Source organism: Pseudorasbora parva, chromosome 2 (assembly GCF_024679245.1).
Source record: "Pseudorasbora parva isolate DD20220531a chromosome 2, ASM2467924v1, whole genome shotgun sequence".
In the NCBI taxonomy this organism is placed as follows: domain Eukaryota; kingdom Metazoa; phylum Chordata; class Actinopteri; order Cypriniformes; family Gobionidae; genus Pseudorasbora; species Pseudorasbora parva.
The window spans coordinates 30,595,179-30,615,967 of NC_090173.1; the positions used below are offsets into that span (position 1 = coordinate 30,595,179).

General features: G+C 37.8%; 1 protein-coding gene across 4 annotated transcripts; it reads right to left on the reverse strand.

Annotated features, from left to right (window-relative positions):
- Positions 1 to 2,560: 2,560 nt before the first annotated feature.
- Positions 2,561 to 20,112, reverse strand: slc25a39 (solute carrier family 25 member 39). Of its 4 annotated transcripts, none has more exons than XM_067415216.1 (12): positions 20,019 to 20,112; positions 14,030 to 14,139; positions 13,234 to 13,293; positions 10,819 to 10,869; positions 8,891 to 9,000; positions 8,731 to 8,798; positions 8,052 to 8,176; positions 6,654 to 6,827; positions 6,448 to 6,557; positions 3,931 to 4,012; positions 3,683 to 3,781; positions 2,561 to 3,433 (listed from the first exon to the last, which is right to left on the reverse strand). In XM_067415216.1, exons 2-12 carry the CDS (start codon positions 14,124 to 14,126, stop codon positions 3,315 to 3,317), a joined length of 1,095 nt encoding a protein of 364 aa, XP_067271317.1. In that variant the 5' UTR covers positions 14,127 to 14,139; positions 20,019 to 20,112; the 3' UTR covers positions 2,561 to 3,314. The 4 variants fall into 4 exon arrangements, with proteins under 4 accessions (XP_067271317.1, XP_067271323.1, XP_067271328.1 ...); XM_067415222.1 differs by having other exon boundaries at positions 14,030 to 14,135; positions 20,015 to 20,112; XM_067415227.1 differs by having other exon boundaries at positions 14,030 to 14,161; positions 20,019 to 20,092.
- Positions 20,113 to 20,789: the final 677 nt, after the last annotated feature.

A 20,789-nucleotide genomic window follows, 5' to 3' on the forward strand; every position in this document is an offset into this window, starting at 1 on the left:
CTACTGATATATGCCTTTAGATGGAAAATCTAGGTGGCTGTAGGACTTGAGTGAATATGGGCAGAACTATTTACTGCTCTATTACTTCAGAAACATTTTGCTTCACAGGACCAGAACACGTGCTTTCCACAAACGTGGTTCTATGTTTGGCCTCACCTGGCAGTTTATAAACTGAACTGGATGATAGTGAACTTAATAGAGATATGAAAGCACCATAATGTAGTAATCTAGTCAAATACAGGTCTTTCTAAAAAAAATTAGCATAATGTGATAAAGTTCATTATTTTCCATAATGTAAAAATTAAAGTTCATTATTTTCCATAATATAAAAATTCATATATTTTAGATTCATTGCACATTAACTGAAATATTTCAGGTCTTTTATTGTTTTAATACTGATGATTTTGGCATACAGCTCATGAAAACCCAAAATTCCGATCTCAAAAAAATTGGTATATTTCATCCGACCAATAAAAGAAAAGGGTTTTTAATACAAAAAAGTCAACCTTTAAACAATTATGTTCAGTTATGCACTCAATACTTGGTCGTGAATCCTTTTGCAGAAATGACTGCTTCAATGCGGCGTGGCATGGAGGCGATCAGCCTGTGGCACTGCTGAGGTGTTCTGGAGGCCCAGGATGCTTTGATAGCGGCCTTAAGCTCATCCAGAGTGTTGGGTCTTGCGTCTCTCAGCTTTCTCTTCACAATATCCCTCAGATTCTCTATGGGGTTCAGGTCAGGAGAGTTGGCAGGCCAATTGAGCTCAGTAATACCATGGTCAGTAAACCATTTACCAGTGGTTTTGGCACTGTGAGCAGGTGTCAGGTCGTGCTGAACCAATGATGGCCTTCTGGTCGGCAGTCTTACCCATGATTGCGGTTTTGAGTAATGAACCAGGCTGGGAGTTTTTAAAAGCCTCTGGAATCTTTTGCAGGTGTTTAGAGTTAATTAGTTGATTCAGATGATTAGGTTAATAGCTCGTTTAGAGAACCTTTTCATGGTATGCTAATTTTTTGAGATTTTTGGGGTTTTAATGGGCTGTATGCCAAAATTCACAGTATTAAAACAATAAAAGACCTGAAATATTTCAGTTGGTGTGCAATTAATCTAAAATATATGAAAGTTTAATTTTTATCATTACATTATGGAAAATAATGAACTTTATCACAATATGCTAATTTTTTGAGAAGGACCTGTACTTAAACATGCAAGCATTGAGGAAAATATGAGTGTGCTGCTTCTCCCCCTTTTAATCACCACCCATTTTGCCCTATTTTTTGGTTTTCTGTCAGTTGGTTAGTGTTTGTATTGCACTCACTTTTACCAATGCCCAGGGTATAAGGAAAGGTAACTGTTGATCGGGGAGAAAGGCTTAACCATGCGGATGCCACCTCTGCATAACCTCCTCATACTACAAGAAATGTACAGCCTTTATATTATATAGTTTTTCTATACAGTGTATATTGTTCCATTCTGTTTTCTGTATATTTAAACATGTAACTTAATTAACCTTTCCCATTTTAAAGCTTTGAGAATCTTTCCTTTTACCACTGATAATGTTGAAAGCTAAAGTTCTAAGACATTATACCTTTTAATGAGTAACAACTTTAATGAAGTCAGATTGATTTGATCAAAGTCAGATAAATAAATAAATCATGCTTGTTTTTCTTCAACTGCTTTTTGCTCCAAATATTGGTTCAAAATAGCAGCAAGCTTCTAGGCTGCTTGCAGAACAAGTAAAGATGCAAGTTTAAATTGGTAATACAATTCATATTATATAAAATATTTCAAATATTTCCTTAATTTCAAGTGTGCTATTATACAATATCTATGAATAAATGATCACACAAATGTAATCATATAAACAACCACGAGTACCACTTTTACTATGGTTTCCAACCCTCACATTGGTCCAATGGGTCCACATGTCTATCTAGGGTAAAATAAAAATGATGTTCAGCAGAGTGTTGATTATCCACATCGTCTATTTTGTCCACAATATAAGTGGATGGAGACTGGTAGTTTGTGGTTACCATTCACTCTTATTGTATAGAAAATATAAATTAAACATTTTTCTTTCACACCATGGAACATGGACGTGAGGGCGAGAAAATGTCAATGTTTATTTTTGAGTGAACTTACCCTTTAAGAATAAATCATTCTGCTCACATTCCACCTATACCAGGGGCCTATTGCACAAAACTAGGATAAGAGATTAAGCCAGCCCAGGATATTTTGGTGATCCTGGCTTAATTTATCCGCTAATATACAGTTATCTTTCAATATCGTTATCGTTCTTGGTGTGAGAGTGCCTTCAGGGTACGTTTACACAACAGTGGTGTACTAAATTTTGCACACAGAGGACAAGATCACCAATATATCCCGGCTAAATCCCTTATCCTAGTTTAATGCAATAGGCCCCAGGTATATTCAATTATTTGTTTATCGGTAGATACATTCTCACATTTACTCAAATGAAACCTAAAAATCATTCATGTGGTATGGCTTCCTTTTGCTTCGGTAAATGCCTAGAAATTATGCACATTGAGTCAGCTTAAAATTAAAGTTGAAGAGGATTTTAAATGTCTTTTAATAGAAAAAATGTGAGAACAGTCTAATCATTTCAAATCAGCAGTATGTTTACAACAGTAGATATTTTTTGTATCTGAACTAAATGCAGGTGTAGTTAACAGGACAAGAGCAGAGATCCATCCACTACACACTAGGACATCTCTTGCCAACAATAACAAAAAACTAAAAAAAAAACTAAACAAAACAAATAAATCCCTGCTGAAAAAGACAGTTAAGCTCAGTGCTGAGTATTTTATCCATTCATTCTGAAGTTTTTTTCAACAGGAACAGCAGAGGGCAGCACCAAGTCTATAATAAAAGGGACCCAAGTCATGAGCTGCAGATACATCAACCTGAATGTCTCACCCAACCCTCAGACATTTCAATAAGTGGGGCATTAGTGGGGAGGTAGTGTTTCTGCCAGCATGCTTTGGTATTGTTCCCCAAGGCATCACAGGGTTTGTGGGGTGGGGTTGGGGGTTGTGCATTTATTGATGCATCATAACTGAAGTCCTACATCTCACACGCAAAGTATTACTTAAAGTCTCACAGCTTTTAATTCCTTGTGCCAGTCAGTAGGCACATCACCCAACAGAGTTTCTTTCAGAAAGCTCTGAACAAAACAAAAAAACAACTCATTACAATGCTGGATTTAAGTCAGTGTTTTGCAGAAGCTGACATGGAGTCCCTCTCAGCTTCTTCAGGGCTTGATCCTGGACAGACCACAGGTCTTCTCGCCCATCTCAAAGACCGCACCTCGCCTGATCTAGATTACGCTTCTGAAAGAAAGTCTTCCCGAACTCATAAGTGCTGATCATGACTGCACAGGCGGGAGCAACTTTGATCACTCTTGGAAGGAAACCTGAAAAAAGCAAAGCTGTTTTATTGCATGTATAAAAGCTGGTAAAAGTTTAAACCGTGGTGTGTCATTTCTATACCAAAATATTGCATCAGCCATAAACTGAATAAAAAAATAGGGCATAATATGGTCTCTTTGAAATGTAGACAGTTCATTTTGACAGTCACAAACAGGCCTGATGTCATTCTCTAGTTTGGTCAATGAAGTTATATAACTACTCTGACATCAACATCAGTAGAAATTAGAGCTTACCTGCAAACAAACCCCTGTATCCCATGTCAATCCAGATATTCCTCATCATGTTCCACGTGGAGGCCGGTTTCTTCTTAGAGATTGCAGAGAATTTGATGCCTGACAAATGTAATTAGTCATTGTAGCGTAAGTAATCAGCTCTGAATTGTTTTTAAAAGCAAGTAGTCACCTAATGAGATCATATGTCAGGTTGTATTACAACACTCTTTCTAACGTATTAAGAGGTGAAACTACAGAAGCTGCTTTACCTCCGAGTGCCTCCATTTCTCCTAACTGGATTTGCCTGCGTGTTTTCACCACGTCAAACGGCAGGGTCAGAACTGCAGCAATCTGTCAAAAAGAAAATTGATATTCTAATTTTGCTTTATAAAATCATGTCATGGTTTTCAGACAAATATTCAAAGCAGCACAACTGTTTTCAACATTGATGATTAATGTTTCTTGAGCATAGGGCTGCAACGATTCATCGAGTAACTCGAGTTAATCGAATCAAAAAAATCCTCGAGGCAAAATCATCTGCCTCGACGCTTCGCTTAGTCTATTTCACTGCACACAGAAAGTTGAAATTGCAGAAAGACATTTTTTTGTGTAAGGACTCGGAGTATGAGCGGATTGCGGTTATATCCGCGGTTCAGGTGTGTAAACATCCCAAAAATTGCAGGTGGATGAGAGAAATCGTTAATATGTTGATTTTAATAAAGACGCGGAACTCTCATATCACGCTAAAACGCAATGAATGCGTGTCGTTCTTTAACTTTCGTTTTCAGCTCATGTCGAGATCCAAAGACCGCAATGCGAGAGAGAGAGAGCGGGCGGGCATTAGCACTGGTAATATAATTTAATATCGCTGTTTTTAAATGAAGACAACTGTGTGTTGAGCTTCAGGATGCGACGCTGAACATTTAAGTTTCATTTGCGGCAGTACACGCGTCAGCTGAGGAGATACGAGCAACTCCAAACACATGAACTCGATGGAGTTTGCAGCTTTGCACATGGATCACCGTCATTGTGATGTGTGTGAAATCTTTAATGAGACTTTATATATCCTACTTGATAATATCTTCGAAATGCACCATTAGATGTTCTCAATACTAGGCGCTACAAACGTCAGAACAAGCTGTAACGCGCGCGCGCGTGTGTGTGTGTGTGTGTGTGTGTGTGTGTGTGTGATGAGCAGCGCTCGTGCTTTCGGAGCTCAGAGCTGCGCGCTTTCATTGATTTGTGTAATTTAATCACACTTTAATCATATTTATAGCTACTAACTTAAAACAAGCTGTGTTACAATGATGAATGATTAGCTCAAAAGCAGCATGTGTGATGTACTTTAACTGAATTAAACATATCTCGCGTTTGATCACGCTCTAGCGGTTATTCCTCCATGTGATGTATAGGTTGTCGACCCTGGTTTATGCAAATGCAATTTTGCCAAATACGTTTTTTTGTTTTGTTTAGCAACCTACTTCAGTGTAGCTAATATGTGACGATTGCATCACGCTTAACACGGAGGATTTGAAGTTGTGACTACTGGGTGCGGGTGGATGGTTTGCTTCTAACAGCTGATTCGGTGACGATAGAGCATCCGCACATCTCTTGTTCTAAGTTAACGTGTCCAATATGTTTTGCTTCAGTAAAGGAGTAAATAAGACCGTAAATGCTTATGTCATGCCTGAGCTGAAGCTGAAACATGAAAGTTAAGTTGCACAACATAAATACAATGTTTAGTTATTTATATTATTTATAGAATATTTATAGAATATTAGAATATTTATATTATATAGAATTTATAGAATATTTATATTATTTATATTGGCATTATTGTTATTTATATTACTACTATTTAGATTTATTGGTTGTAGGTTTAGTTTTAGATTGAACTATGTTTACCTTTTTAAAGTAATTTGAAATAGATTTGTATTTAATATAATATGGCAATTGTATGCATTAAAATTGTTTAGTTTCACAGTTAATAATGTATGCAATTTCAGCAATAAAACTTAATTTTTCTAAAAAGAAAACAAATTACATGTTAATTTTAAGATACCCGTCTTATTGTCTCTTATTGCTCTTTAATAAAGAAAAAGTAATTATTATCCGATTAATCGATCGATTAAGTGGTAGATTAATCGATTACAAAAAGAATCGATAGCTGCAGCCCTACTCTCAAGCGTTCACAGCGAGGCATTTTCAGCAGAGCGCCTAGCGTTTTCTGCTGGCTAAAAACGCTTTGGTGGACACAAGGCCTAAACCACCTTAATTTTCCATTTTCATTTATTTCTTATTTTTTCTTCAAATAAATGCATCCTTGGTGAGCAGAAGAGAACATTAATTATTACTCAGTTATATTCACAATTATACAATTCAATTATCAATGCAAAACCAATTCCGTTATACAGAACTTCAACAATGTAATAATGTTTTAAGTATGTAATAAGATAATCCCGAAAATATAAATTGTTAATAATAATATTAAATAGTTAAGTGCAAAAATTTCACTCATGTCCAACATTCATCAGGGACAGAAGTCAGGCCAGCATTTGTTCTCATGGAAAAAGCCTTTACAGTTAATCAGTCAGGCCAGATAAGATATGAAGCTCTGTTCACATTGTTTAACCTTTTTTTTCTCACAGTAGCCTTATGTAATCATTCATAAACTCATCCATATACATTTACAGCCAATGAGTTCCTTCTAATGTGTCATTTAAAATAAAGTGAAAGTCATCAATTATATCTGGCCTATGAGAGTGAGGTGATACTGGGATACTCACTGCTCCTGAGATGGCCCCGGCTGTAAAACTAATGGTGAAGGAGGTTTGTGGTGCCCTGTACCGCTCACACAGCTGTGCCTTCACTAGCTCATAGTTAAACCAGTACAGGGCTGAAGGGGAGAAGAAGAAAAAAACACAGTCAAGCATTGCATCTGTGGAACATCCCGCTCACTATCACGCTGCCAGAAAATGTACAGGTCACTGACCTGAAAAGGGCACGTCCCGTAGGATAGTGGGTCCCCAGCCTCTCCAGAGAGATAACCAGCCATCCTGAGCCACAGCCGCGCGGATACACACCATCAGCTCGCTGTATGGGAGTCTGCGGGACTGCATCTTAGTCCGAACTAACTCCAGAGGGCTGATCACAGACACTGCTCCCACTGAGCAGCACAGAGAGGGGACGTCAATAATGTGACAACAGAGATCACATCACAGCAGTAACGATGTAACAGAACACTCTTAAAAGTATAACAAAACCAGAGATGCTCCAACATAAAAATTTTGCAGTTTTTTTTGGTCTAAATAAATTTAAAATATAAAATTTAAATTAAACATTTTTACAAATAATAAGTGAATGTACAGCATTATAAATATACAGTATTAAAAATAAAACTTATTTTCAATTTGAGATTTGCTAAAGATTACATTTCACAGTGAACCTATACTACTGTTCAAAGGTTGTCCTAAAAAATTTTTTTAATATTTTGTAAAGCTGTAATGCGTCTAAAGTCTTTAAAGTATTATTTGAAATAAATGACTTTTTTTAAAATATTAAAATATTAATATTAAAATATTTAAATAATTAAGCAGCAATGTTACAAAAATATTAAGCAGCACAAGCGTTTTCAAGATTAACAAAAATACTAAGAAATGTTTCTTAAACACCAAATCATCATAGTACAATGGTTTCTGAAGGATCATGTGACACTGAAGACTGGAGTAATGTTCCTGAAAATTCAGCTTTGACATCACAGGAATAAATTACATTAAATATGTTGTAATATAAAATGTACTTTAAAATGTGATAATATTACTGCATTTTGAAACTAATAAATAGATATACAGGTCCTTCTCAAAAAATTAGCATATGTGATAAAAGTTCATTATTTTCCATAATGTAATGATAAAAATTAAACTTTCATATATATTAAATTCATTGCACACCAAATGAAATATTTCAGGTCTTTTATTGTTTTAATACGGATGATTTTGGCATACAGCTTGGCTATTTTGCAAGTTCTCCCACTTTAAAATCATGGAGGGGTCTGAAATTGTCATCGTAGGTGCATGTCCACTGTGAGAGACATAATCTTAAAATAAAATCCAGAAATCACAATGTATATATTTTTTTTTACTATTTATTTATATGATACAGCTGCAAATAAGTATTTGAACACCCGAGAAAATCAATGTTAGAGAAGTGAGGATAAGTGTATCCTCACTGTAGAGAGATTACATAATTAAATAAGCAACAGCGACAGATACATTATGTCAATAACCAATTTGCAAGTTTTGGGGTTGCACATTTCTACTTTTAAGATTTCTAATAATGCAGTCTTGCAAAAGATGCTTGTACGAGACAGGAAGGATGAGTAAATACTCACATCTCGCTAATCCGCCTGCTATTAGGGGAATATGGTCCCCTTGATAGCCCATGCCGTAACGCAGGAAGTCTCGCAGCTGGTCATAACAGGTAAAGTAGATGACTGTTGCAGGAACTGCCATCACTCTTTAAACACAAACACACCAATTCATTGTAAACAACTTGTGTACAAATGTGTGTCATTTTCAAGGATTCGTGGCTGTTGTTTTTTTTTTTTGTTTTTTTTGCTGGTTTGTCAAGCCACCCGCTCAAGTCAACAGACCCCATAAAAAATTATTTACAGTCAGGTGTTCAATCATTAACACATTATTTAGAAATTTACAAAAGTCAAAGGTTCAGGCGCTTGCACAGCATTTCAGTTATTCAGTGAACAGCCTGACTACTGTAGTCAGATTCACAACTAATGAGTATCTGTCAGAATCCTACACTCAATGAACTTTGAATCTGTTAAAGAATTTACAGAATTAAAATGATTTGATAACTAAACTAACTAACTTTTAGCAACTGCATTTGTTAAAGTATTTTGTATGAGGTGCACTGCAGTTACAGCTCACACTTTACAAACAGAGGTACACTAACACAGGACTAGATTAGATCACTTCTATAAAACTGATTTAGTACCCAAAAAAAGGCATAAACTACACAAGTCACAGTTTATACTGGCATGATACTGGACTTACAGTGTGGGGGGAAGACCGCTCCACAAAGACCTGATCCCCTCGTTACGTGTGATCTTTACAAATGCATCCTGAAAAACAAAAAGTGAATTAATCAAGAATCTGTCATTACAAAAACTTGGAATCACAATTTGTAAAAATTTGTTTTTAAATACATTTTTACCACAGTCCCACTGAAGTGGGTGGGAGTTTTGTACCAGCTGGAACAGCTTGACATGTTCTGACACACATAGACGTGGTCCATCAACCCGTTACAATAGAGGAAACATTTCCCTAGAAAGAAAATACAGTAGCATTAACCAAATATGTAATACTTTTGCAAATAAATTGCCAATGGCCACAAGCACCCAAGTACTCAGATTAAAGTCTTCAGACATACAAAAATAACGCACTGATATAAAGTGCAGTAAGATGGTGAAATAAGTCCCACTTTCTAAAATAAAAGACTCATTCACTGATTAATGAAGTCATTGTTAGAAGCTCCAGTTGCTTTAGAAACAGTTGCCCTATCTAGATAACGGCAGTGGCTTAGGGCGGCAGTGGCTCAGTGGTTCATGTAGGTTGGCTACAAACCAGAAGGTTGGTGGTTCGATCCCTGGTTCCACTTGACCAAGTGTTGAAGTGTCCATGAGCATTAAGGGTACATTAAGGGTGTTAAGTGTGCATTAAGGGTACTGCACTTTGGCATTTTTAAGACATGGGACAGTCTTGCGCACTTACTTCCTGTCGCGTGAGGGTACTTGGACAGGGCAAGTCTGTTCTGAGACTGCTTAGGACTGCACACACAGACTAAAAAGGGCTTTTTTTAATACTATTGGAGCATTAGAAACAAAAATGGGACAGTCCATGTCAGATCTTGTTGCCGAAATATATTATTTAACTGTGAGTTCGGAATGCAGTTCTTGAGATTTTAGGATTCCCTTAATCAAGTTGATAAGACTTGGTCTCAGAGGTGCTGCAAATATGGCCGCAGAGTGAACAGGCTCTCCTTGAAAGGGACTTTGATAGAGATCAATCACAAAAAAATGTTTTTATGAACTTGTCAACAACTTTATTTCACTTAATTGTTCATCTCAATTGGCTATGGTAGAACATAAAGTAGAAACTTGTAGTCTAAACGGTTAAAGTTAGTTTAAAGTTAAACAACTAAACATTAACAATATACATATGAGTTTAAGTTGACATTAAATGGCCAGACTTATCTCGGGTGACATATGGAGGCTTCTCCAATCATTTTGTCTCCTTAAACCCTTACAATTGACTGCAAGCTTGCATTTACATCAGCCTCCATCTAATCAACAACAAATGTATATAAGCAAGTCACCTCCATACTTTTCTTATACATAAAATATGAGGAAGAAAGACTTGTTTTATCATGACTTTGGACACTGCCACAATAACAGTTAATAACAACAAAAAGACAAAAACTAAATTGTCTATGCAGTGTGTAACCTCATTGATTCCTGTTCCTGGACTGTTGCATTTGCAGACATAAAGCAGCCATGTGTTTACACTGAGTTTTCAAAGAAGGCCTTTTCCAGTAATTTTCTATATTCCGTTCAAAGGATTTGGAGATTAGGACTAAGGTCTTAGATAAGAGGCTCTATAAATATTAGTGACCATGGCACTGACCATGCTGTGTGAGTTTTACCAATTCCAGCCTTGGCACAAACAAGCAGTCTTCCTACTATTTTTGGACATCACGCAAGACAGGTTCAAGGTAGGTCTACCTGGCATGGCTTTTTGTTTGTCCTCATGAGTTCAGTAAATGATCCACTGCTATAAACACACTGAATAAACATTTCGATACAAGCAGAGAAGACCTCTGAAATATTTTCGGAATGCATTTTTCAACTTTTTAGGTTGTTTTGTGCACATACTTCTTGTGACCTGTGATGGTGTGAATGTGACCTTGCATTTACCCCATTTAGAGAAGTGTTTTATAAGCCAAAATGTTGTTTGCAGTGTGATTTAGTTGTTTTGCAGAAAGGGTTTGTAAGCTTTGAGTGGTAATTAGTGAGTGTTAGTAAAGTGAGCTGCTGGTCTTTGGGAGAGGACACTGATGACAGTTTATCTGATTTACATACTCACATTTTGAAGGGCGGATGACCCCAGCCCAAGGCCTTGGGTCTGCTGCTAGTGCTACGAGAGAGAGAGAGAGAAAGATAGCTCATAGTGCATATAGCAAATGCAAAACAGCATGAGGTCTGTGTTATCAAGGGGGTTATAGCAGGTTTTTAGATATACACTACCATTCAAAGGTTTGGGGTCAGTTTGGCTTCAGCAAGGGTGCATTCAATTTGTCAAAAGTGACAGATAAGACATTTATAATGATACAAAATATTTCCATTTTAAATCAATTTCACAATGTTAGTGTTTTACTGCATTTCTGAACAAATAAAAGCAGACTTGGTGAGCTTGGTACATGAAAAACATGAAAAGAAATATTATGGAATATTGCTGTATTTATTATAAATCATTTACCCCACTTTGTATTTTAATTTTTTATGTGCCCTGGTCATTTTTAAATCAAAAAACGTCTCCCTCTTGCAGTGACATTTCTTCTCTTCTCTGATGAGGTGTTTACTGGTGTGAGGGACGTGTTTACAAACTGTCACTCACATGGCATTACAGCAATAACAAATCAGAACCATCCAACAATCCAATCAATTCCCAATCGACAAAAAGAATTCCTGCCCGAGAAGCTTGTTCACTAAGATACACGTCAGAATAGGGAAGGAAAGACTTCATGCCGACTTTAAAGACCCCAAACTTTTGTACGTTAGTATAGCTTCATTTTCACTGTTAATAAAGCTCAGGTACCTCTAATTATTTTATTCCAATAATTAGAACTACCTTAGTGAGTAAGCCATTAGGAGGTCAATTAAAGCCATTTGCAGCTAACAAAACATGGGTGTTGAAATTAATCGTTGCGGACGTGGACGATTATTGTAATTGAAGTACACTACTTGACAGTTTAATGCGCTTTTAAAGGGGTACTTCAGCGCTGGGTCATTAATGAAGTAGAAATGTGAAATTATTTTTGAATTTGGTGCTTTCTAGACTGAGATAGGACAGAAAAATTATTTTTGTCTCATGGGGATAAAAGACAACAATTCCCAGAATGCTTCGCTGCCCTACGAGGCCACCACTACGAATCACTGTGACTGGATCACTTTCCCCACCATGTTCTTTTTCACAAAATCAGTTCAGTTAGAGAACAGACACTACAAATAAAAACTGAATGTGCCTGTTTAATATAATGTGATTTAGCCGCAGAGGGAGTGTCAGAGCACAAACGCAGGAGTCAGATTACATTCATCGTTATGAATGAGCATGAATGAGCTCTGGTGATGAGAGCTGAGGTAAACGCAGCCGCGCTCGCAGCATATACATTCACAGCGTGTTCAGTCTGGCGCGTATTCATTTCATGCCTTTGAAAGCTTAACTTTCATAGAACTTAATTTGAGAAGTTAAAACACTTACATTGCTCAGCATAGCTCAGTTTACATGAATGCCTGCAGCTGCGAGCTGAGCTGTAAGTGTGATCTCCATCCCCCATGCACGAGTTAAAAACATGTGGAAATGGCTTCCTCTGCTGGCTGTAGTCTTTAGTCTTTGGCCAAATATTGCTCGGATGACGCAAATATCGTCAATTTCCGCATGTTTTACTCATTTCCTCTGAGTAATTTTTCCAGAAATAAAATGCATAAATCTCTCATCTCAGGGGAAGGGAGGGGGGAGACAATCATTCAAATATACTCCAGGGTTTCTACTGATAGAAAGCCATAATCTAACCGCTGAAGTAACCCTTTAATATTTACTAGTTTTAAAGGTCCTGTCATCTCTGTTCAGACTTAAGTTATGTTTGATGTTTTCTACATTCAGGAAGTGTACTTTCTTGGAAAGAAAGAAAAAAAAAAGCGAGTTCATATGTAGCCATATGCAGTAATATTGAAAAATGAGGATGCAACGCATTGTGCTATCGAATAAAAGACATTATAATCATAATAGAATCGTGAGACCAGTGACGATTCATACCCCTACAAAACATCAGCCCTATTTGTACCATAATCAACACAACAGGACTGGGTTGTGTTTCAGCCTGACTCAACCAATGGTGAGAGTTTGAGCAGGGCTGAGTTTAGCAAACAATGGCAGATGGGGTGTGCTTGAAAAACCTGTTTGGAATCAGTCGTTTTTGCAATGCTAGTGGTGGCACAAAAATCATTTAGCTTAAGAGACTTTTTTTGAAGAGAAAAAAAGAAAGAGATAATGCCCCAGATGAGATCAGCTTTACACTAAGACCAAGATATAATAACCTTGAAGACTGTTTTTTTTTAAAGCATTTGAAGGGAAATTTGAAGCACTGGATATAGAAACACTGGATCTGATGTTGAACTGGTGTGACTTGTATAATGTCTGGAGAAAATGCTTGAAGTTCACGTTCAATCATCTGACATTCTGTCTGTGATCAAGAATTGAAAAGCTGCTTGAGATCTGTACCTTGATAGACAGGAGTTTGCTGGGCTTGAAGTCTGATCTTCACCACATCCAGTGGGGTGACTGCAGAGCAAGAGGGAGAAAAATTAAGATTTAGCCTTGTATAAAAGTTAGCATTTCGATTCTACATATAACAATGCTTGCACAAGCACAAAGCTGGAAAGGTCCAATTAAACTGTAAAACTTTAAACCCACTTAATTTATAAAACACTAAATAATATCCCAACATACAGTACCGTTCAAAACTTTGGGGTTTTTCAGAAGTGTCTTTTGCTCACCAAGACTGCATTTATTTGTTCAGAAAAACAGTTAAATACTAATGTTAGGAAATATCATTACGATTTAAAATAGCTGTTTTCCTTTTGAATATATTTATTGAAATTGCTGTTTATTTAAATGTAATTTAGTCCTGAATTTTCAGCAGCCATGATTCCAGTCTTCAATGTCACATGACCCTTCAAAATGAATAATTCTAATATAATGATTTACTGCTCAATAATTTTTTTATTATTATCAGTTTATTATCAAACATCAGATTTTTAGCAATCCTTGATGATTAGAAAGTTCAAATGTCAAGCATGTATTTGAAATGGATATTTTGTAACATTACAAATGTCAATTTTAACCAATTTAAAGGGTCCTTACCTTAAGAAGCTTAAATTAATGCATTTAATGCCCAATGCAATGTATTAATACTAAAATGTATGTATTTGATAAAATGTTTACTCTTTTTCACACACGCAAAAAGAAAACATTGCTAAAATTGGACAAATTAAGGAAAAGACATAACAGTCATCACCAAAAAGAGATGTTAGCACAGCCCCAGTGCCAGACGCCAGCATCTGCTGCAGGGGCGTAATAGCAGCCGAAGGCCTGGCTGCAGGCCCTTCCCCCATCCTGCCGGCCTACCTGAAAGACAGAGCAGAGGGGTCTACTGCATAATGTACATAATCAGAATAGCAAAACATTCATCCAAGATGCTAAGGTTATATTTATTGTATGGCCCTTTTTTACAGCTCCTATCATCAGGGAGACCTCTACTGATCCCCTCTGTCCTCTGTAAGACAGCATAATATCATCTGCTTATAAATAACAACATTTAATTTAAAAAAAAAGGAGAAAGTAACTCCTATAGCAGCAGGGTGATTATAATGGCCCTGCACAGCATACTGATATCTTATCTATTCGGCACACAGCTGGGGTGGGTCACTCTACTCCCCGTAGCCTACACTATCCCTGTAGAAGTACGTAAACTAGCCTATAAGAAACAATTCAGAATGAGACTTTGACCAACACCAAGCGTGCCTACTGGATGCATTCAGCATGCAACATGTTCAGTGTCAAAGACTGCGATAGTTAGGAGAGTTAAAGGGAAAGTTCACATAGAATTGAAAATCCTGAATATTTTGAATAACATAAGAAAAAAATACTTTTTTTTCCCATCTGTACTATGGAAGTAAATGGGAACCAACACATTTCCGATTAACAATTTTATTTAAATGTTGGTATTTTTTTATGTTCCATAGAAGTCGTCTGAGTTTGGCATGACATGAGGGTCAGCAAATCTACCCCTTTAATTTTAAATTACATTCATAAACTATGTATTTTATCTAAATTAAAATGGTATTACCGCCTACAAAATCGACAAATAATGCAAAAGCCAGAACAAATAACAGCTTTAGGCTATAGTAACACAGAAAGGAAAATCCATTGGCCTATGCTAAAAGATCAACAGAGTGCAAATATATTCAGCTGTGAGCACAAAGCTGATCTTCACACTGGCCTAGGGATGCGCGATATACCGGTACTGGAAAAATACCGGTATATATTTTATTTAAAGCCCCACTTGGCTACTTTTGCTCTCGGGGTCCCCCTACAGTTTGGAAAAAATAATGTCCTCAACTACTGTCGTAAGCTCTGTAATCCTACAACAGGGGATGCCATCGCGCGTGCATTTGTTGACATGACAACCCTGATAGCCCTGAACTAGTGATGCGCGGGTCGTCTCATAACCCGCGGACCCCGTATGTCTATTTAATGGTCGCAGGTGCGCGGCGTGTTGTAAAAATATATACAGTGGTGCGGTGCGGGCCAAATAACTTAATAAAAGCGTCCCGCGGGTCGGTGCAGCAATAACAGTTCCCCTGAAAACTGCAAGAGGAGTTCTTCTGGCGTCGCGTGTGAAATGTCTTCATCCCAGGTAACGTTACAGTCAGTGGCATATGTTTCAGCATGTCATATGAATATAATTTCATGGGTTTTGTTTTTTTCAAACGCCAAATAATCACGATACTCACGTTTACAAGCCAGCGTCATTATAGTAGTCTATTGGTTACCGTTTTACAGTATCTATATGATACTTCAGTTCAATGTTTGAGTGGTAGCTCACCGTAACAAGCATGACAGCATCGGTCGGGCGCGCCTCCTTCAGCTCACGCCGACGAGCAAACGCTGGTCACATGCTGATTCTCGTCCTGCTTTTAATCCCATCATTTTTTCATTTCCTCTTATTGCTTTCCTCCAACAAAACCTTTTCTTTCTTATTTGTCTCTGCTGCTTCGGACATGACTATATTATCCGATGAACAAAGTTGGGCTCGCACGTCCGAATGTAAGGAAGTGTGTGTGTTGGTGGAAGTGACGTATATGCCGTAAAGCAGTCGAATTTTGTAGTTCTTTTCTTTTTCTCGGGTTACTACCCGAAACCCGAAGTTTAAAAGTACGATTAAAAACGATACAGACCCCATCAGGCTATGGCAGACGTGTCATTCAACCTATTGTAAGTCGATTTATCATCACAAGAGTCTTAAAAAATATATTATGAAGGTTGAAAAGTTACCTAGTGCTGCTTTAAAACGGTACGATATCATGATTTGGCACATTTCGGTATATGCTGCTTTTCCGAAGTTCACCGCTAGATGGCAGCGCGCTACCCCAACTGACCCGAAACAACCGGCTAATGTGACAACAACATAGACGGGCAAAATGGATAAAGCAGTTGAATCTCACTCAAGATGCCCAAAACGAATGAATAAAGAGAGGAGTAGAAGTGACATTTGTAATGACTTTGCTTATAAAACTGATGAAGAACCATCAAACCTAGCCAAGAAGCATCTGTCACTATCCTGACTTTAAGACTTCTTATGAGATCGACAGGTCAGTGAATCATTCAAACCATCTCATTTAGACATTTATTTTCTTTTAACACTGATCAACGCACACACATAGCCTAACATAAGATCGAATATCACAATCTCCAGCGTTCGTTTCAACCGATGACATTTAGATCTCATTATATTTGCACGCATACTATTGCACTGTTTACATTCGCGTTAGACACCGCCGACTGTGTTTATGTGAATACTCACTAAAGACGGACATTTGTACATAATTCTGTGTATTTGACTGTTTAAGGAAACTTAATGTGTAATGTGCGAGCGTGACTAAGTGACAGGCGTGTGTGTGTGTGTGTGTGTCGTATGAGCTCATGTCTCCTGTAACTGTTATTACTAAATGCTATAAAATCTCTTGCGTGTTCAAATGATTTCCGTTCTCCGTCTCGAGACGAGCGTGAAATGTTGAATCGGATTATGCAGATTGCTTTAGTGTAGTGCGATGTCTTTTGAAACCAGAAGCAATTTGCTAATTTTGAGAGATTTTTGCTGAAATTATTTCTCACAAGAAAGTTTTCAAATGACTGATTTGATGTGATAAGCTTCGCTGATTAATTTACTAATAAACATCTGTGGTAATTTCCCACTTTATAAACTCAAAACTTGCATAATTGTTCTCATTCGCGTGCAAAATACCCGCGCTAATATCAGACCTTGTGGTATCGATTTAATATCGGTACTTCGGTATTAGATTGTGGTACCGTACCGAAGCCAAAATTGTGGTATCGAGCCATCCCTACACTGGCCTGACATATATGAGGTACAGGAAGCTGCTGCTAATACACCATCACAGATTTTTGCCGCAGTTCTGTCATTTTCATCAGTGCAAACGCGCTTATTTGATCTTATCTGTCTTACAAGACTCAAAAAAAGACAGTCCATTATCTCTATAGCCGAAAAATAAACCCCAACTAGATTTTATCTCACTCCATCACATCCCTTCATATATACAGGGGTTGGACAATGAAACTGAAACACTCACTGGCTAATATAGGCCCTGTCCCAAATGGCACCCTAAACCCTCACGTTCTTCCCCCGAGTCCGCACTTTCACGAAGTAATGTCGATTTGACTGCCGGGTAGAAGTCCTCTGCGTAGCTTGCTAACTTGCAGGCTCAGCTGAAGTGCGTATCGAGGGTGCAGACCAGCCGCAAAGGAGGCGCTCATGAGCACAGAGCTGTTACAGTTAATGCCCAGAGTCTCCACTCAGCTAAAACAGCAGTTATGGGGGCATAAATGTAAAGGGTGTCTTTGTGCCTCTGATCAGACATAAAATGCAATTCAAATTTCAGTCCAACATGAACGGGTCCCTTACATGACAACGAGATGCGTTACGTCACTTAGCCATTGTTTAAATTCACCTGTTTTAGACGGCTAGCTGTAGTCTTGTGCTTGAAAAATATTTGAAAAATGCTTAAAAAATGGGCAGAGCCCAGCGGAGACAGAGGGGACGAGACGAGGGCGGGGCTGAGCGGGGGGGCGTGCACCTGAGACCCGTAGTGACAACTTGTTTGACAGCTGTCAGACTCGCAAAGATGGATAGTGACTGGAGTGAGGACAGCAGCTTTGCAACAGAGCGGTCATCTAAAGTAGAGGACTTTTCTCCACCACCTTCACCTAAAGTGGAGGAGGGTGAAATGTCTGTAGACACAGAGCCTTATCAATCGAGCCGCTGGCTCAAACTGCGTTAACTCCCGATGCCGACGATGCTCCTTCATTCATTCATTCATTCTTGCTAGTGAAGAGAGAATGAGATCACTAACTAATCTATGATTATGAATAGCCAAATCCTAAATAAATAAAAGTTAGACTATAACGTTATACGCCAGCACGTTACGGTGTTGTTGTTCATTACCACGGCAGACATTTGCGTGTCAGGGTTTGTCTGAAAGCCTGTGAAGTATAAAAATTATCTGTAGACATGATGGGCGGCAAAATATCACAAGAAAAGCTTAACATGTACAACAGCAGTATTTATCTGTATTTTCTTCATTAGGATGTTGAAAGCAAGTGATGAGAAAGTTTCATTCATAATGTTTCTACTTCATGTAACATGAGCGCTCATACTGGACTGAAGCCGGTCTCATCATGTGATCACGGGAAAACATTTCTTAGGGCGTGTTGAGCTCGTGCCAGGGGCGTGGATAGTGAGCCGTTGGAAGTACCATCCTACGTCACGAAGTACCACAACGTCCAATAGGAAAATTCAACTGCAGTAGCACCGTTCAACCTTAAGAGGGCAGCACTAAGACGTTTTTACACCATATATTATAGAATTAAGACACTTTATACCCAAATGTCAAAACATTTACTCGAATCAATAAACAGCATTAATAAAGCCCCAGACTTGCAGATCATTAACTAAAAAAGTTGGTTTAGGGTTTAGTTACCCTTTAAAAAGAACGATTTGTTCGTGAACCGGTCATCACTAGAGTGATGATCCGATCGGGCACACAAGTAAAGAAGTAAAAGAACTTTATTTATCCTTCCATTTGGGCACACTCGGCTTGAGGAAAGATGTGCAGTAATTTAAAATAATCCCACGGGACTTCAGCGCGAGATACAGCTAGCCGTCTAAAACACTATTTAGGTGAATTTAAACAATGGCTAAGTGGCTAAACGCATCTCGTTGTCATGTTAGGGCCCTGCTCATGCTGGACAGACATTTTAATTGCATTTTGTGTCTGTTAAGAGGCACAAATACACTCTTTACGTTTATGCCCCCAAAGCTGCCGTTTTAGCTGAGTGGGGGCTCTGGGCATTAACTGTAATAACTCTGCGTTGCAAGCACTAATTCGGTTCGTTTTTTTTTCTATAGACTCTACTCACAAAGATATAACGATCAAGATAAACTTAAAAATTCCCGGGAGTTGTCCTTTAACAGACAACTCCCGGGGATTTTTAAGTTTATCTTGATCGTTATATCTTTGTGAGGACGCCATACTAATAAATTAATGTTTTCTAAAATTAAGTGTTTTCAGAATACAAACAAGATTTTTGAGACATGTTGAAACATGCCACTAGTTGTGCAAATAGTAACATCACTTATTAATTCAGGCAATCCGTTCCGTCAGTCAATGTTGCAAAAGTCACTAAATAGCTGTATATTCTAATGTACATCAGAATAGTTCACTAAACATAATTTCAGGTTTATGTATTGCATTAAAAATATGCATTTTATGCATAACGGAATGTTATGGATGTATCCTTGAGCCAAACAACTACTGCAGCCAAAATGAAAAAACAAAGAACAAAACGTGCTGTCAGATAAAAAAAAAAAAAAAAAAAACACTAGTAGGCGAGGAAGTTGATCAAATCATGGGGTAGCTAAAATATTGCCTGTCCAAAACAAAGCACAATGTCTGTCTCTTTTTTTTCTACCATTGGTTAAAAATAAAAAAATCATTACGGAACGAACATCAAAATCATCGGAAACGGTTAACGTTATGCTCCATCAGTCTAGTTTCAAAAGCTGTGCGCTGATCGCATTAAAATCAATGGCGAACGATCGTGGCACATTTTGTACAGAACAGTAATATTTAGTCCTTTTGAAGCTAATGTAGCAGAAAGAGAAAGACAGTTAAATATTAATATCCCGGCAAGTACAGATAACTCACCTTTTGTCTAAACCGGAGGGTTTTCGTGCATTTGTTCGGTTCGTGACATTCTGAAGTGAGACTCTCCTCCGCTGCGCAGTCGGAGTGTCTCAATCTATGGTCTCAATGCGCACTACAGCATCGCGCAGCGGGTGATAATAAGAAACACACTGCGCCCCCTGGCGGACGGCCTGAAGCCAAATAACAGGTTTAAGGTTGTTTTCATCGTGCAGCCCAGCCAAATCGTGACACGTTTTAGGCAATGAGAAGTGGAATACAACATACAAGTAGATGCAATGCATTTAATTATATTGCGCAATCTGCTATCAACTGAAATTATAACATAACAGAGACATGATATATGACCTGATTTCAACCATCGAGGTTGCATTTTCCCCACACATGAAAAAAATAAAATAATCCCAAACTATTAAGGCAACATTTTGTGTGAAAAATCCTTGTCTCTGCCAGTGCTCCCTCAGATTCTTCTGAAATGTGGCACTTCAAGGTTTTTAAGGAGATCAACGTTATAGGTCAACAATAACAGCTTACCCCAAAACACCAACACTTTACCCTAGAGCTTCATTTTAGAGAAAAATACTGTATTTAACAAAACACTGCTAACCCTTAATTTATAGTTAGGGCTAAGGTTAAAAAAAAAATTACACTGGTTATTAAAAAGCAAGCTTAAAATGTTTTAAAACCCAGAAAAATGTCAGAATGTAGAAAATTGCCATTTTATAACATAAAACCATATGTCAGCCTTCATATTTTCAATGCTTTATGTGGTTT

Bases quoted from the DNA above. Each gene is read 5' to 3' on its own strand.
- slc25a39 (XM_067415216.1), bottom strand. From the start codon at position 14,126: ATGGGGGAAGGGCCTGCAGCCAGGCCTTCGGCTGCTATTACGCCCCTG. The intron at 8,799-8,890 runs GTAAAAATGTAT...TTTGTTTTTCAG, and splicing joins CCCACTTCAGTGGGACTGTG to GATGCATTTGTAAAGATCAC. The intron at 3,782-3,930 runs GTAAAGCAGCTT...TACATTTGTCAG, and splicing joins AGAAATGGAGGCACTCGGAG to GCATCAAATTCTCTGCAATC.